The sequence below is a fragment of the Chiloscyllium plagiosum genome, chromosome 13 (genome assembly GCF_004010195.1).
Source record: "Chiloscyllium plagiosum isolate BGI_BamShark_2017 chromosome 13, ASM401019v2, whole genome shotgun sequence".
NCBI lineage: Eukaryota > Metazoa > Chordata > Chondrichthyes > Orectolobiformes > Hemiscylliidae > Chiloscyllium > Chiloscyllium plagiosum.
This window is the reverse complement of record NC_057722.1, coordinates 5,077,761-5,095,389: the sequence shown is the minus strand read 5'-3', so window position 1 is coordinate 5,095,389 and position 17,629 is coordinate 5,077,761. Positions and strand designations below refer to the sequence as shown.

Sequence of the window (17,629 nt, the reverse complement as noted above, 5' to 3'; positions counted from 1 at the left end):
GTTGGTTTGTTTGTAGACTATGTTGTTGCAGGTGAAGTGGGTGGTGAGGCACAGGTTCACTAGCTTCATGATGTTTTCGTTGGTAATGTGATTGATGGTGGTTGGTGTGTGTGTGTGATGATCTCTTCTAAAAGTGTGGTAAGTGTTTCCTTTGCCAGGTCGATGTTGATGGAGGTGAACAATGCTGTTACGTCGAATGAGATCATTGCTTCATCTTCCTCTATTTTGGTGTTTTTGATGATTTTTAGGAATTCCTGGGTGGAGTGCTGTGACTCTTCTACTGGGTATTTCAGTCTTGCGTGTAGTTCTTTGGCCAGTCTGTAAGTTGGGGTTCCAGGTAGTGAGACTATAGGTCTGAGGGGGGCTCCTGGTTTATGGATTTTTGGTAGTCCGTAGAATCGTGGGGTGTTGGTCCCGTCAGGTTTCATTTTCTGGAATTCCGTCTTGTTTAATTGTCCGGAATTGTGTAAATTTTTTAGGAGATATGTAATTTTGTTTCCTAGTTGTAGGGTCGGGTCTAGCGCCACCTGTTGGTAAGTGTTGGTGTCTGCGAGTAGTGCATTGGCTTTCTCGATGTAGTCCCTTCTGTTCAGGGTGACTGTGAGCCGACCTTTGTCTGCAGGTAATATAACGGTGTTTTTGACTTTTTTGAGGTTGTCTAGGGCTTTCTTTTCTTGTATGTTCAGTTTGTTTCCTTCCCTCTTTCAGCTTAGAGTAGGGGCAACTGTGTGTCTGATCGTTTGTTGTGTTTCTTCCATGAGATTGTTGTCCTTCAATGTGGTTTCTAATGCCGCTAGGAAATCCTTCTTGTCAGCGTCTCGGTAATTGAAATTTAATCCTTTTACTAGTACCGCTTTGTGTCTGATAGGGTCCGGTCTGATAAGTTCTTTAGGAACTTATAGGAAGGCTGTGGAAGCTTTGGAGAGGGTACAGAAGAGATTTACCAGGATGCTACCTAGACTGGAGGCCTTATGAAGAAAGATTGATGGAGCTAGGGCTTTTCTCACTGGAGCGAAGAAGGATGAGAGGTGATTTGATAGAGGTGTACAAGATGTTGAGAGGCACAGATAGAGTGGATAGCCAGAGATTTTATCCCAGGGCAGAAATGGTTATCATGAGGAGGGCATAATTTTAAGATGATGGGAGGAAGGTTTCGGGGAGATGTCAGAGGTAGCTTCTTTACACAAAGAGTGGTGGGTGCATGGAATGCACAGCCAGTAGTGGTAGTAGAGTCAGATACATTAGGGACATTTAAGCGACTCTTGGATAGGGACATGGAAGATAGTAAAATGAGGGTTTGTAGGTAAGTTTGATCTTAGAGTAGGATAAAAGGCCAATACAACATCGACGGCTAAAGGGCCTGTACTGTGCTGTACTGTTTTATGTTTTATGTTTGAGCCCCCATACTGAACTGTATTGAAGAGTATAGGAAATAAGTGGGTAAGTGATATGAGAGTAGAGGGTTTAGGTAGAAATCGTACAGGATCGGGATCAGTGGTGCTGGAAGAGTACAGCAATTCAGGCAACATCCGACGAGCAGCAAAATCAACGTTTCGGGCAAAAGCCCTTCATCAGGAATAGATGACGGGCTTTTGCCCGAAACGTCGATTTTGCTGCTCGTCGGATGCTGCCTGAATTGCTGTGCTCTTCCAGCACCACTGATCCAGAATCTGGTTTCCAGCATCTGCAGTCATTGTTTTTACCTAGTACAGGATTGGTCAACTGAAATGGCAGGAGTTTGTGCTTTAATTTCTGATTTCATGTTTTTTATTAATCTTGTTTGGATGATGTCTGAGTCATAAACTCCTCTCATGCTCAACCTCCTTTCTTACCCTCATTGATCGATTACGTAGGGCATTTCCATAATTTGGGGTCGAAAATGCTTAAACATTTCTGATTTAAAGCATGTAATTTGTTGCTCCCCTTTCATGTTTTCTTTGTTGTGAACTTTATTCCATTTCTGCTACACTTTCATAGTCATAGAGATATACAGCATGGAAACAGACTCATCGGTCCAACCTGTCCATGCTGACCAGATATCCCAACCTAATCTAATCCCGGCCCATATCCCGCCAAACCCTTCCTATTCATGTACCCATCCAGATACCTTTTAAATGTTGCAATTTACCAGCCTCCACCACTTCCCCTGGTGGCTCATTCCATGCACGTACCACCCTCTGCATGAAAAAGTTGCCCCTTAGACCTCTTTTATATCTTAAACCTATGCCCTCTAGTTTTGGACTCCCCCATCCCAGGGAAAAGACCTTGTCTATTTATCCTATCCATGCCCCTCATGATTTTATAAACCTCTAAAAGGTCACCCTTTAGCCTCTGATGTTTCAGGGAAAACAGCCCCAGCCTATTCAAACTCTCCCTATAGCTCAAATCCTCCAACCCTGCCAACATCCTTGTAAATCTTTTCTGAACCCTTTCAAGTTTCACAACATCCTTCCAATTGGAAGGAGACTAGAATTGGATGCAATATTCCAAAAGTGGCTTAACCAATGTCCTGTACAGCTGCAACATGACCTCCCAACTCCAGTACTCAATACTCTGACCAATAAAGGAAAGCATACCAAACGCCGTTTTCACTATCCTATCTACCTGCGACTCCACTTTCAAGGAGCTATGAACCTGCATTCCAAGGTCTTTGTTCAGCAACAACCCCTAGGATCTTACCATTAAATCTTTGCCAAAATGCAGCACCTCGCATTTATCTAAACTCCATCTGCCACTCCTTAGCCTATTGGCCCATTTGATCAAGATCCTGTTGTAATCTGAGGTAACCTTCTTTGCTGTCCACTACACCCCCAGTTTTGGTGTTATCTGTGAACTTACTAACTGTACCTCTTATGCTCACATCCAATCATTTATATAAATGACAAAAAATCATGGACCCAGCATCAATCCTTGTAGCACTCCACTGGTCACACGCCTTCAGTCTGAAAAACAACCCTCCACCACCACCACCATCTGTCTTCTACCTTCGAGCCAGTTCTATATCCAAATGGCTAGTTCTCCCTGTATTCCATGAGATCTAACCTTGCTAACTAGTCTCCCACTTTGCCATCATCAATCCTCTTTGTTACTTCTTCAAAAAACTCAATCAGGTTCATGAGACATGATTTCCCACACACAGCCATGTTGACTATACCTAATCAATCCTTGCCTTTCCAAATACATGTACATCTTGTCCCTTAGGATTCCCTCCAACAACTTGCCCACCACCGATGTCAGGCTCACCGGTCTGTAGTTCACTGGCTTGTCCTTACCACCTTTCTTAAGTAGTGGCACCATGTTAGTCAATCGCTAGTCTTCCGAAACCTCACCTGTAAGTATCAATGATACAAATATGTCAGCAAGTGGTCCAGCAATCGCTTCCTTAGCTTCTCAGAGTTCTAGGGTACACCTGATCACGTCCTGGGGATTTATCCACCTTTATGCATTGGACAAACAGGCAGAAAACTAGCCACCAGGATACATGAACGCCAACTAGCCACAAAAAGATGTGACCCTCTCTTATTAGTATTCTTACATACGTATGAGGAAGGATACCGCTTCGACTGCAACATTTAAGAGGCATCTGGATGGGTATATGAATAGGAAGGGTTTGGAGGGATATGGGCCGGGTGCTGGCAGGTGGGACTAGATTGGGTTGGGATATCTGGTCGGCATGGACGGGTTGGACCGAAGGGTCTGTTTCCATGCTGTACCTCTCTGACTGGGACAACACATCCATCCTTGGACAAACCAAATAAAGACATGCACGAGAATTCCTAGAAGTATGGCATTCCAACCGGAACTCTATCAACAAACACATCAAGTTAGACCCCCTGAGAAAAGGAGCAGGAAGTGACTTCACCACAGGAAATGACACCACCAACCCAAAGAAACCCAAACATATAAATAGAAAGTAGGAATTTTCAGCAGTGCTTCACCTGAGGCCTACTGATGATGTTACCTAGTAGTGTAATGAAACATCTGGAAATGAACCTTCAAGCTCAGCGAGCAAACCTACATCCAAAACCTTTATGCGTTTCATGACATGCAGCACAACCACCTCTAATATGGACATTTTTCAAGATGCCACCATCTGTTTCCCTACTCCACTTCCAATTATCTGACTTTTGTGCTCTTCTCTTCAGCCGATTTAAATTAGATCTCACTATTTCCTGAGTCTGTCTCCCAGTACTCCTTACTGATTGACTTTTTACTTGTATCAAGTATTGTGACAGCAAGGCACAGCACTGCTGCTAGATTGGAGGTGAGGGTTATATGTCTCAGCAGGATGAGGTGGGCAGGGCTGGGTCTGAGCAGACATGTTGCTGGGGACTGCACAATGGTAAAAAATTGGCCTCTGCCACAAAGGGCACAGGGAGCTGCCTTGAAATCAGATTTACACTTTGGGCACTTCTCACCAGTTGTGTTGAGGCAAGGCCGAATCGGTGATGTTGGACAATTTCTCGATGCATTGATATTTGTTTTATAAATTAGAGTTTCTACCGGTTGTATGTTTTGAGTTGTAATTGCGATATGCATAGTCAGCTGACAGGAATCAAAATGGGATCTAAAATGCTTTACAAGAAGTACTTGGAATGACTTGTCTGTTCTTTGTACCTCAAATATTTACTGACTTCCGAATCTTGCTTTGTTTTTCAAATTCTCGGTTCATGATTTCCCTCTTCACTTGCACTCTGTTCAATTGTATACTGCACAGAATCACGTTGTCGTCCATTTATGGCTCAAGGAGTTCTCCTAATGAAGTTCAAGTGTGGCAGTGAAAACAGCAGATGCGAAGAATCGAAGTGTGTGGTAGATTGCTTTCTATGATAATGTAGAAGATCTTTTCTGTAATTACTCTTAGCAAATCAAGGTTGTGTTGTTCCATAAGAATGGGTGGCGCTTGGATTTGGAAATGCAGTCTTGCAATCAGTCGTGCTGATTTTTGGAGTATAAATATTGTTCTCTTTATTCATTGCAATTGGAGAAGTCTTTATGCTCAAAATTCAGCTACAGTGAAAACATTATAAAGCACAGTTCCTATAGTTTCTATCACTTCTGTCTCAATATCTGAAGCATTTTTGTTGTAATTTATTTAAAATAGAGAAAAAGCTTGTGTCGAGCATGCTGCTGTTGCTAGGGGAAGGAGGTGTTGTCAGTAGCACTGACACATGCTGGGGGATTTTTTGTTTCATGCTGTGGCATATTACAAATTACATCCTGGCTATTGCTCAGCTGTAAGGTTAACACAATGGGAACTTTGTCCACTCCATATGTACACTTTGCAGTCTCAAAGTATCATGGATTTTTTTTGAATAGTGTATGCTATCATATTTGTCAAACAACATATTCTCTGAATTATCACATGCAGTGTCATAGTAATGTGCAAAATAAGAAAAAGTATTTATGCAGTGCTTTTCACGACCATAATACCTCAACTAATGAAGTTCTATCAAAGTATGGTCCTGTTGTAATGTAAAAATTTACTGAAGCCAAGTTATTCATAGCAAGCTCCCACAACCTGTAGTGTGCTAAGTATCAGATAATCTGACTTTTTTTAATGTTGATTAGAGAGCAGTATTGTCTAGAACCCTTCAAAATAGGTAGTGCCCTGTGATGTTTTGCACCTTCTTAATAGGGCCCCCCTTCAGTAGCTCATCTGAGAGATGGCATCCATAACACTGTGAACCATCTACAAGATGAAACTGTTTACCAGCAGATTTGAGCTTGTGTACTGTTACCAAGTGTCAGCTGGACAATATTACTTAATAGACAGGATAGAAAAATATCCAAAAAGTCACCTACACAAAGATTCAAAAATAGCAATATATATCAATATGGATTGCAGCAATGCATATCATGACATCGCAGACTGAGTCCCAGGCTCAAATCAAATTACTACCTATCAGGTATTTCATCTCCTGCCATTGCCCAATGAGTGTCCAGTGAGTACTTTGAACAGCAGAAATCTGATGAAGTATGAAGAAAAGAATTGCCTTGGGGATGGCTGAAAGCTGCACCTTGTTGGAAGAGGGAGGGTGAAGGATGTAATTATTAAATACGACCAGTACGTGAAAAAGGTGTTGATACTGCCTGCCGTTTCCTCTGAAAGAAGAGGAAGGTGTAATGGCTTTCTCACTACAGGTGGGTAAGGGTGTAAAGATTGAACACTGTTGTTGAGTACTGACCGAGGATGAAACAGCTGAACAATTGAGAAATATTTGTATTGACGGTTTATTTTGGAGTTAGTCCAAGCACTATTGATAAATATATTTCTGTACTTCTGTGATAGCCAGGCAGTGTTCATTGAATTTAATGGAAGCCTGTGACTTAAGTCTAGCATGTGGTCTTATGATATGGTTTTCTACAGCACAAACCTTTTTATTCATTTGTAGGATGTGGGTGGTGCTGACTGGGCTAGGCCTATCCCTAGTTACCCTGGAGGAGGTGGTGGTGAGCTGCATTTTTGAACCAATACAGGTTGAGTTTGTGGCTTTTGTATATAAAGTTTTAGAGGTGTTTGCATTGGGATGTAAAAACAGGCTCATTTCAGTTCTTCAGTAATTTCTGCAGGTTATTTAAGTATAAAATTAACAACTTGAGAATTTGGTATATTTAGATGTCTGCACAATAGTTAATATTGCAGTAAACTGCCAGAACATTGTAAATGCTGTGATGATTAACAGTTCTGGGTGTACTTTTTTCGCTGAGCTGGAACTGATTAAAAATTTTTTTTGCTGAGCTGGAACTGAACAAAAAAGCATTGGTTATCTGATTAAACATGCATAAGAATAAATAGAAGTAATAGTCTCAAAAAGATGGTTAAACATAAAGGAAGATTCGATCTTATTAAAATGCTTGACTGTCTGCACATTATTTCCAATGACACATGTATATGATTCACTAGATATTGTGAATATTTCTTGATTTGGCTCCTTATTTGAACGTTTCCAAACCTGACAATTACTTTCGGACCATCATATACCAGGAGTTGAATATGGAATCTGCTCTGCATTGTTTAGTATGTAGCAGGTTGCATGTATGCTTTCTTTATCGTAGCTCATGGTGTATGACAATAGTCATCTTTTCTTTTAGGAAACTCACATTCTTTGACAACTGGAGCTCGTTAGCAGTTCATGTGGCGATGGATAACACAGTAATAATTGATGACATCAGTAAGTATTAGCAAGCAGTGAATCTATAAAGTTCTGTGCTTGTGATATCTCCCAGAGGTTCTATCCAGCTATAAATGTTATTCCTCCTGTTGATTGCCTTTACCTTCAGTTGGGAGAATGTAGATCCCCGTTCCTGTGTAGAAATCTTTTGATTTGGATGTTAATCTGGGGATTTGCTGGTAACTGTGAATTGGACATGAATAATCCTGTGATTTTATTCTTGGGAAATCGATGCATTCTCTGATTCAGCTTTTTGAAATTGACATGAGCACAAGTTGATTAATTAGTTCATTCTGTGTTCTTGGTGGAACCCTGCTGCCTGTCCACATTTGCTACCTCAGCTAACAAAAGTCTCCAGGGTAGTTATTGCTTAAGAAGCATTAATGAGAAATCTGAAATAGTCATCTTTAAGTTTTCAACTAGTGTTGTCAAAAACAGGAACGATCACCCAGGCCCAATCTTTGCTTTAATCTGTATAATATATTGACAACTGTGTCTGTATGCATGTACTGTCCTCAGAATTTTACTTTCTATCACTAGCTTTCTCATCAAGTTTTATGTTCATATTCTGATAGAAAACTACATATTGTCACGCTGACATTCTGTCCTTCTGCCACGGTAGTACAGTAACACTTTATCTTCCCTTTTCCCAACTCCTCAGCGTGTACTATAGGTGACTTCTGTGCTGCAACTAGCCCTGCTTCTCTGTTACCTAAACTATTGAATAAAATGAACAGAATAAGGACTTTAAATTACATCTGTATGCGCTGATCCAATTATTCCCAATCCTCTAACCTGATTTCACTTGCACACCATACAAGTTCTTTCACGTCTCTCTGCAGTGCTACAGAAAATTGATTATTGTTTTATTACTGTAATTGATACTGTAATTCATTTCCAACCACTTGTGATCATAATTGATTGCAATTGCCACAAACCCACTGGCAGCTGTAGTTTGTTGCTGTTGCAGTGTGCATGTATAAAAGATGTGGCCATTCTTTAGTCAAGAAGTACAAGTCTATATGATATCATCGTGAACCAGGAACAGTAACACATCCTGATATTCAGTAATGACCATGATGTATAGTTTTCTTTTCCTTTTCTTTCCATTTTTTTTCAATAAACTAATAAACTTCTAAAGACCATCTCTTTCCATTCTTAATGCAGAAACTTGCGCATTAAGTGTCATCCAATTAATGAAAAGAGTCCTGGGGAGCCCTGATTTTTTTATTTAAATGACTTTCTCCTGAACTTAGAATGCCTGAGGCTAATTATCTCAATTACAATTTAAGCTACAAGCAAGGAAGCAATTGCATTTTGTCTCAAAATGCTCTACAGTCAGTTAAGTATTTCTTAGGTGTAATCATTGTTGAGAGTGGCCAATTTCCACAATCCAGTTCCATGCCAAACCTCTCCAGCAACATTGAGATAAATGAGTGGATAACTGCTTCATTGATGTTAAATGCTGAATAAATTACGGCCACCAGAATATTTCTCCTGTTTCTCTTCAAATACTGTAGTAGAATGCTTTCCATCCACCTGAGAAGACAGGGCCTTGATTTAGCATCTCACTTGAAAGATATCTTCACCCTCCTCAACACTGTACTGGGGAGTCAATAATGGCTCCACACTGCAGTCTTTACAATGAACATGATCTCTCTACATTCTCTAAACAAGGGAAAACCACTACAGAGCCAAAGCTAACAGCTTTTACATAATCTGATTGTTTCCTCATCTCCTCTCAATAGTTGGACAAGCCTCCCTAATAAACAACTTGTAATATTGACAAACTTTGGGGAAAGTACAATGGTATCTCTGGGTAAGGAGCTTCAATGAATCAGGAAAAATTGCAGTCTCTAGGTGACATTAAGTTTGATGTTTAATAGCCCGTGGATTGCCCTTGGGCCAAGATTTTATTACCCATTTTCATAAATATATCTGCCACCTCTTTTATCAAATTCCATGCTTAGCTTATGTTTTTTCTTGTTAAATCTCAAAAAACAATCGCCTGGCAAGTTTTGATTCCTAACAATGTCAACATTCACAGACTGATATTTACCAGTGGGCCATTATCGTATGTGAATTTTGACGACAATGATGATGGGCTTTTTCTGCCATTTGGCCATCTCGATTTCACCTGTTAGGCAAACAGGATGGAGAGACTGGAGGTAGCTAGGTGTCCCAAATCACTACCCACTTTTTAAAAAAAAAGTTCTTCCTCACCTCACTCTGCAATTCTTGCCCAAAATCTTAAACCTGTCTCTGCTAGTCCTCATACGATCAATGAATGTGAACAGCTCTTTTCCACTTTGTAAACTTGTAATATTCTTGTATATCTGTCAATCCCCCTCCAACCTCCTTTGTCTAAAACACCAGTTTCTCTAATAAAGGTGAAATACTATAATGCTGGAATATCTGAAACAGACATAGAGAATGCTGGAGAAACTTGGGTTTGCAGCATCTGTGGGGAAAGAGTTAATGTTTTGGGTCCGATGTGACACTTCTTCAGAATCTGCTGAGTTTCTGCAGCATTTTCTGTGTTTATACCCTTTTCTCTAATCGGATTTTTCAGCTAGAATTGTACATCCCTGAAACGATAGTGGTAATTCCCTTCTGCACCCTCTCAAGAACGTTCACACCTTTTCTAAAGTGGGTTGACTGGAGCTGGATACTATACCAACTCTGATTGTGGCCTAACCAGAGTTTTATAAAGATTCAGAGTAGCTTCCCTGCTTTTGTGCTCAGTACCTGTATATATGAAGCCCAAGATCTCATTTGCTTTGTTAACTACTCTCCATACATGCTGCCAGCTTTAAAAATCAATGCCTGTGAACCCTTAGGTATTGGAATATTGTGGTGCATAGAAGAAGGAAAGCCATAACTAAATGTTGACAACATAGTGAAATTAAGAAGTTAGGAACATTTTGTCCTCTGAGCCCATTCCGTCATTCAGTGAGATCATGCCTGATCTGCTATTTGACTCTGTGTATGCCTATCTTTTCCCAAATTAATAAAACTTCTAACAAAAATAATCAATCTCAGATTTAAAATTAACATTTAGTTGGCATCAGCTGCTATTTTCAGAAGAGAGATCCAAAATGGTGCCCTCTTTTATGTGTGTGTGTTTATATGTTTCTCAGTTTCATGCCAGAAAGGACTGGCTTGCATTTTTAGGCTATAGCTGCAGTCCTGGACTCCTCAGCAATTATCCTACTTCCCTTAATATCTTGAAAACACTAACATATCACCCTTTAACCTTCTAAACATCCAGGAATAAGTTTGTGTTGTTTTGGAATCCAGGTTTCATTTTGGCAAATCTCTGCTGCACTCCCTCCAGGGTCAGTAGATCCTTCCTAAAGATATGGCCAGAATTGTTCTTGCTATTCCAAGGTAGTCATATCAGGGTTTTTGTGTAGCTGAAACATGATTTCTTTACCCTTGTATTCTATTCCTGTTGCTAAGGGCTTGGTTAGCTTAATTGGCTGGATGGCCGATTTGCGATACATAGTTCATAAATTTGCAGATGACAGTAAGGTAGGCAGAGTTGTGGATAGTGCTGAAGGATGTTGTGGGTTACAGAGGGACATAGATAAGATGCAGAGCTGGGCTGCAAGTGGCAAATGGAGTTTAATGTAGAAAAGTGTGAGGTAGTACACTTCGGAAGAAATAACAACAAGAATGCAGAGTACTGGGCTAATGGTAAAATTCTTGGCAGTGTAGATGAACAGAGAGACCTTGGTGTCCTGGTGTATAAATCCCTGAAAGTTGCCACCCAGGTTGATAGGGTTGTTAAGAAGGCATATGGTGTGTTGGCCTTTATTGGTAGGGAGATTGAGTTTTGGAGCCATGAGGTCATGTTTCAGCTGTACAAGACACTGGTAAGGCTGCACCTGGAGTATTGCATGCAGTTCTGGTCATCGCATTATAGGAAGGATGTGGAAGCCTTGGAAAGTGTTCAGAGGAGATTTATGAGGATGTTGCCTGGTATGGAAGGAAGGTCTTATGAGGAAGGGCTGAGGGAACTGAGGCTGTTTTCTTTGGAGAGAAGAAGGTTGAGAGGTAACTTAATCGAGGTGTATAAGATAATCAAAGGGTTAGATAGAGTGAACAGTGAGAACCTTTTTCCTTGGATTGTGAAGGCTGACACGAAGGGACATAGCTTTAAATTGAGGGGTGATAGTTTTAGGACAGATATTAGGGGTAGTTTCTGCACTCAGTAGTAAGGGCGTGGAATGGCCTGCCTGCAACATTGGTAGACTTGCTGACATTCAGGGCATTTAAATGGGCATTGGACATACACTGTTCCATTATTATCCATATGTATGTTAGATGGGCATCAGATTATTTTCACAGGTTGGTGCAACATTGAGGGCCTAAGGGTCTGCACTGCGCTGTAACATTCTATGTTAGAATGACCCAATTCCCATTCTGACTGAGGTCACCATAAAAGTCTCATCTTCTGCACCTCACCCCTTGCCTGACATATGGTGACCATCAGGGTGAACTCAGTTGTCTCATTAGCATTTTTGTTTGTTTTCTTTACTTTTCATGATATTTTAATTGTGTGTACCTGGAGCCTTTAGACTCACTGTTTCTAACTTTTCTCAATTTGGAAAGCACTAGGTCTATCCTTGTTCAGTCCAAACTACATGACCTCCCATTTGCCTATATTGAAATCCATTTGGCACGATTTTGCCTATTTACTTAACCTGTCAATGTCTCTCTAACAAGGGTCTGTTTCTGTTCTGTATGACTCTATCCACAAATTTAGATTTGGGACTTCCCATTCCACTCTGAGTTTAAGTCAATGTGATGAACAGTTGCAGTCCCAACACAAATCCTTGTGGAATGTGAGAGTCACATAATGCTGATTAGTGCCTGCCCATTACCCTTACTCTCTACTCTCATCAGTCAATTTCCAATGCAGGTCAATAATATGCCTTTGATTTCTTTATCTTGAGACAACAGTCTCTTTTGGGGAACTTTTATCAAATGCCTTCTGGTGTTGATGCTGTGCGTAGGGCTGGATGAGACTGGGTAGAGCAGGCTATCATTGTTTTTGCCTCTTGTTTTGTAACAGAGATGTTGTGCAAGTCTGAGAGTCCGTGTGCGGGGGCAGCAGCAGCAGCATTCCCTCCATCTGTTGGTCAAAGGCGATTCAATGGGTATCCATCAGGTGCAAATTGCTCAGAAGACACATTAGCGTGGAAACCACTAGTGTTACTAATACCTCTAAGGTTGGGACTCAGCGAGATCAATGAAGCATACATCAAAACATTGAAGGTACAGTTTTCTCCCCTGGCGAAAGGCAGTGTACTTATGCTGAGAATGAAAAGCAAAAGAATTGTGAATACTGGGAAACTAGATATAACTTTCCAGCATACAGACAAACTGTTTTAACAATAAGTCTATGTAGGTGTTGGCATTCTGCATGAACCCCACTGTGACAATCGTAAACCAACCCTCCTCATCTTCCAAACGTTGTCTGTGGGACTTTGATCCAATTAACCATAAGATCCAACTCCAGTATTTCTCCTCCATCGCTTAGCTGGATTAAACTGCATCTAACTGGTTCTATTCCTGTCTATTTAATCATAACTGGACTATCACTTGCAATGGCTTCTCTTCCTGCTCTTGCACTGTTATCTCTGGAATCTCCAAACAATCTGCCATTGAGCCCTTCCTATTCCTTATCTACATGCTGTACCTTAGCGGCATCATTTGAAAATGCAACTTCAGATTTCACATATACTGATGACACTCAGCTGTACCCCTCCACTTACTCCAATTTGAGATGCTACTACTTTAACATCCACTGAATGAGCAAAAATATCCTCCAATTAAATATTAAGCCATTTATGAATGAAAATTCTATTGTCTTCAGTCTGTCCTTCCTATCACAAATGTCCACTTTCGTTCATCCACACCCCAACTGTATTTGCGAAAACATGCTAGATCACTAACTTTTCCATTACCGATAATCCATTGCTCTTTCTCGACAGGTGCTGCCAGATTTACTGAAGTGTTTCTAGCATTTTCTTATTATTTTTATTATCTTTATTATTGATTGCATCTCTCTCCCTGGTTACTGTCTAAAGCTGAATCAGACTGTTGCAAATTGAGCCTCTTATTTGAGCCTGAATTGATGATTCTGACTTCATATTCATTCCACCACTGGAACCGCCAACTCTACTTCCATAGCACTACCAGCCTCTGTCCCTGCCTTGGCTCATTTGATGCTCAAACTCTCATCCATGTCTCTGAGTTTACTGTTCCACTGCACCCTTGTGAAATTGGAGCTCATTCAAATTCTGTTGATGTAATCTCTCTTCAGCCACCCTGTCCTCTCTGATTTACATTAACTTGTCCATCTTAATATTCTTGTACCTATTTTCAAATCCCCTCCTTAGATTCTGATCTCCTCACACAGCACTGCAGTTCTCCGAGATGTTACTGTTTCTCTAAATCTGGCCTCTTGCACATTTCTGATTTCCATCACTCCACTACTAGTAGCTGTGGTCAGCATCCTGGGCCTTAACATTGGAGATCCACCTCCCAGACAAGTTCATGTTGCTTAAAATCTTGCTCAATATATAACTATTCATCAACTGTCCTAATATCCGCTTATGTGGCTTTGTTACCTCTACCCATCATCCCATCACACTTCCATCTCTCATTCCCACTCTTCCTCCTCTTCTGTGCCCCTCTTACCATGGCAATTTCATTCACCATTTCAATTTTATCTTTTCAGAAATGCTTCATGATGCCACAATCTCTTGGAGTCATCGGTGGCAAACCCAACAGTGCTCATTATTTCATCGGATATGTAGGTCAGTCACTGCTGAAATGCACCATTACTCCTGTCACTTCCAAATGGTATTGCCAACTGTAAACCATACATTGATACATTTTAAGCTGGGCAATGATGAGGTGGGAGCTAAGTAGTTAACCATGGGAAGGTTGTGAATAAATTATCAGACCAAATGGGATATAATGTCCAAGTTCTAATTTCCCCATTTGTACTATGACAGACTTTTCTGATTCGTCATAAATAATGCAACTGAGATCTGCAAAGAAGTAGTATTATCTTTTATACTTGGAGTTTGCACCCAACTGACTTGTTAATTTTGTGCAAATGTGCAGCTGATATATAAATCCCTTAGTGTTTTATTGTCCCATCAGCTATGCACAGAACAACTTCCTCAAATAATACTGTTCTGTACAGATGAGCTGATGATTACTTCTAAGTAATGGTTTATAATAATTCTGAACTTGATAGGTAATGATACTTTAAATGAAATCATTTTGACCAGATACTGCAAATGGTGTGTATACATCAAGCTGTGAGACCTAAGTCATGTGGAATCTCTGACTACTTGGATTTGTAAACAGACCCGTTAGTAAGAGCTGATTACTTCCGTAAAAATTCTGTCTTTAATTTTGCAGATGATGAGTTAATCTACCTTGATCCACACACAACACAGCCTGCAGTGGAGCCATTTGATGATTTCTCTATACCAGATGAGAGTTTCCACTGTCAACATCCTCCTTGTAGGATGAGCATCTGTGACTTGGACCCATCCATCGCTGTGGTATGTGCAGCAATCCAACCATGTCTGAGCATAAAACCACTTTTGCTCATACAATAGAATGAAATTATGATATCTCTAAAGATCTATGTGCTTTAGGTGGTAATTGATGGCCTGACAAATGGCAATTTGGGGTTACTATTTCTAATAGTCCCTTGAGAGGAGGACACTTGCTGCAGAGTACTGCCTCTAACAAGAACATGTGTATGGAAGCTGTTATGGTGCAACTACTACTGGGTTCTGGAGGACCCAGAAACTCCCTCTCTTACTGTCTGTCACAAGCCTATCAAAAGGATTTGCAAGTTGATAATTACATTGTTGTTTTCTCATCACAAAGGCACCTTCTGTGGCCATCAACGCCAAAAGTGAGATTTGAACTGAGGAAAGGAAAGAGGTTACAATTAAGGATAATGAAAAATCAAAGAGATTGATGTTGATTCATGTGATTTTTTTTCAAGTCCAAAACATCAGTGTCCAGTGAAGGTTCTTTTCCATAGGAGCTTGGACTCAGTTGGATGCAATTGGCTTAGGTTCCAGAATTTGTCTTGGTGTTTATGAAAGTGCAGCAAGATGATGTTGGTGTACAGTCCTGGTCCAGTTCTGGCAAAAAAAAAATCTAGAGAACTGGACTTCAAATGTTATTGGACTTGAGGCAGCTTTAGTTCAGCCTCAATTTTGATTTCTGCTGAGGATTTTGCAGACACACTGGATGCTAGCAGCAAAAAAGATTCTTACCAGCATGTTAGTTTTAAATTATATTGTAACACACACTCGAGTATAGAGGTACAGGAGCACAGTCACCACAATTGGCACCATCTTGGGTACCAAGGTACCTACATCCAAAAGAAAAATTCAATACAAAGTAGTAAAACAAAACAAGAGTTAAAAAGTTGAGCATTACTCCAAAGAATATTAGATAGCACACGATTACCAGTTGACTAGATTTCTCCAGAAAAAGTATCATTAAAGATGGTTCAAAAATGTATCATTAAATCTTGTTTTCAAAGACTGGATGAGTTTTGGTCTCATGATAGGCCTATTATATGAAGCCTGTTTCAGTTTAAATGTTGATTTCTGCTCAGGGTTCCGTATTCACCTTAAGGGGATAAATAGGACTGTTAGTAACTCCACATCTGTTTACGAGGTAAGCTTCCAGTCCCCTGGTCAAAACTACCTTTTTGTTGTATTAACAGTAGGTGGGTCACTAGAACGTTTTCAGACATAATGCATTTCATATTTTTGTTTGCTCGAGAGACATTTTGTCTACAGTTCTATGAAGATGATGTTCTAACTCTATCCTGATTGGAACATTCCAGAAATGATAGTGAACTTGCATCATACAATCACCACTGACTGTGTTTTATTCCAGCAAAGTCTATTGAAAATTTTAACAATATGGGCTTTTATGTAACAATACATGTTTTCTATCTTGTGGACATGGCAATACCTAAAGAAATTTGTAAATGTGGCTTAAACTGTATTAGTATTTGCACATTCTCCCCGTATCTACATGTGTTTCCTCCAGGTTCCTCCCACAGTCCAAAGTTGTGCAGGTTAGGGTGAATTGGCTATGTTAAATTGCCTGTAGTCTTCAGGAATGTGTAGGTTAGGTGCATTAGTGAGGGGAAATGTGAGGAATAGGTCTGAGTGGGTTACTCTTCGGAGGGTCAGTGTGGACTTATTAGGCCAAATGGCCTGTTTCCACACTGTAGGGATTCTATGATCTATGTTTGGGTCTACGTTTAATCTCTTAATAGCAAAAACTAAGATATGAGAAGTTCCAATATATCTGATTAACAGCAATTGAAGATGTAAATTGTGGAAAGGCGCATGGGGGTGGATCTAGGTTGCACTGTTTTGTCAGGAGATCCCAACACTGGCTCAAGCCACAGCAGTTGGTGCACATTTTTAGACTTGGCTCGTACCGAATGATATGTCCTCACAGTTGCATCTCAAACCAGTTACCCGACTCTCAGCTCTCCCTACACACCATCTTTTCACCTCCATATTCCACGCGCGCGTGCACACACACTCACTCTCTTTCTCTCTCCCTCCCTTCCTTGAGATACCTCAGACATTCATCACATTCGATACCCCACATACTACCTCCCTATTTCAGTTCTATCCTGCCATCCATCTTTACTACAGCCAAGGTTGGATGTGGAGATTCCCTCACTGGGTTCCTCTTGAGTAGTATTTATGTCTGCAAGCTGCTTCCTATTCGAGTTGGTGGATATCAAAGTTACGTGACTATATGTCAACACCTGTGCTGATATTAACCTTTGACTATCTTGTTCTCCCACAGGGCTTTTTCTGCAGCACAGAGGAGGATTTTAACGACTGGTGTAAACGAATGAAAATGGTGAGACTAACTCTATTAAAATAAATTGGATCCTCATAATGAAATATCAGGTGGTTCTGCCAATCTGTTCACCTTCACCCGCTCCATTTAAAGTGGGTCATTTGGTCACTGAGACTAGAAAGCACAGCAAACATAGGAAGAGAGTTAGCTTTCTCATGCCTGTTTATATCAGTAAAAAATAAATTTGCAGAGGTTCTAGTATCTGTATACATACCATTTCAGAATAGCAATTTGAAACATTCAGAAATTGCTTACCTGATCCGGAACTGTCAGGTATGGCTCAATTGTAGCATTCTCACCTGTCAACAGGTCACACTGATTCAGCCTATAAAGGTAAAGTCGTCATAGTCCCGGAGGACCTATAAAATCAAAGACGACACTCCGAAATAAGTATCCAATTTCCTGTAAAGAAAATTTTAGTACCCTGAAGATGGGAGATACCAAAATACAGATTATTTTTTATAGTAGAGAGCTACTTTATAGTTAGAAATATCTTTAAGATA

The 17,629-nt window shown here is 40.4% G+C and overlaps 1 protein-coding gene across 2 annotated transcripts in view; it reads left to right on the top strand.

The window, feature by feature from the left end:
- atg4b (autophagy related 4B, cysteine peptidase) overlaps positions 1 to 17,629 on the top strand; it is an 81,252-nt gene that overhangs the window by 59,685 nt on the left and 3,938 nt on the right. For both annotated transcript variants that reach the window (XM_043701722.1, XM_043701723.1), the window contains 5 exons: positions 7,096 to 7,175; positions 12,256 to 12,458; positions 13,927 to 14,005; positions 14,622 to 14,767; positions 17,070 to 17,126. In XM_043701722.1, coding sequence (XP_043557657.1) covers positions 7,096 to 7,175; positions 12,256 to 12,458; positions 13,927 to 14,005; positions 14,622 to 14,767; positions 17,070 to 17,126 — 565 coding nt within the window. The remainder of the gene's footprint in view (positions 1 to 7,095; positions 7,176 to 12,255; positions 12,459 to 13,926; positions 14,006 to 14,621; positions 14,768 to 17,069; positions 17,127 to 17,629) is intronic.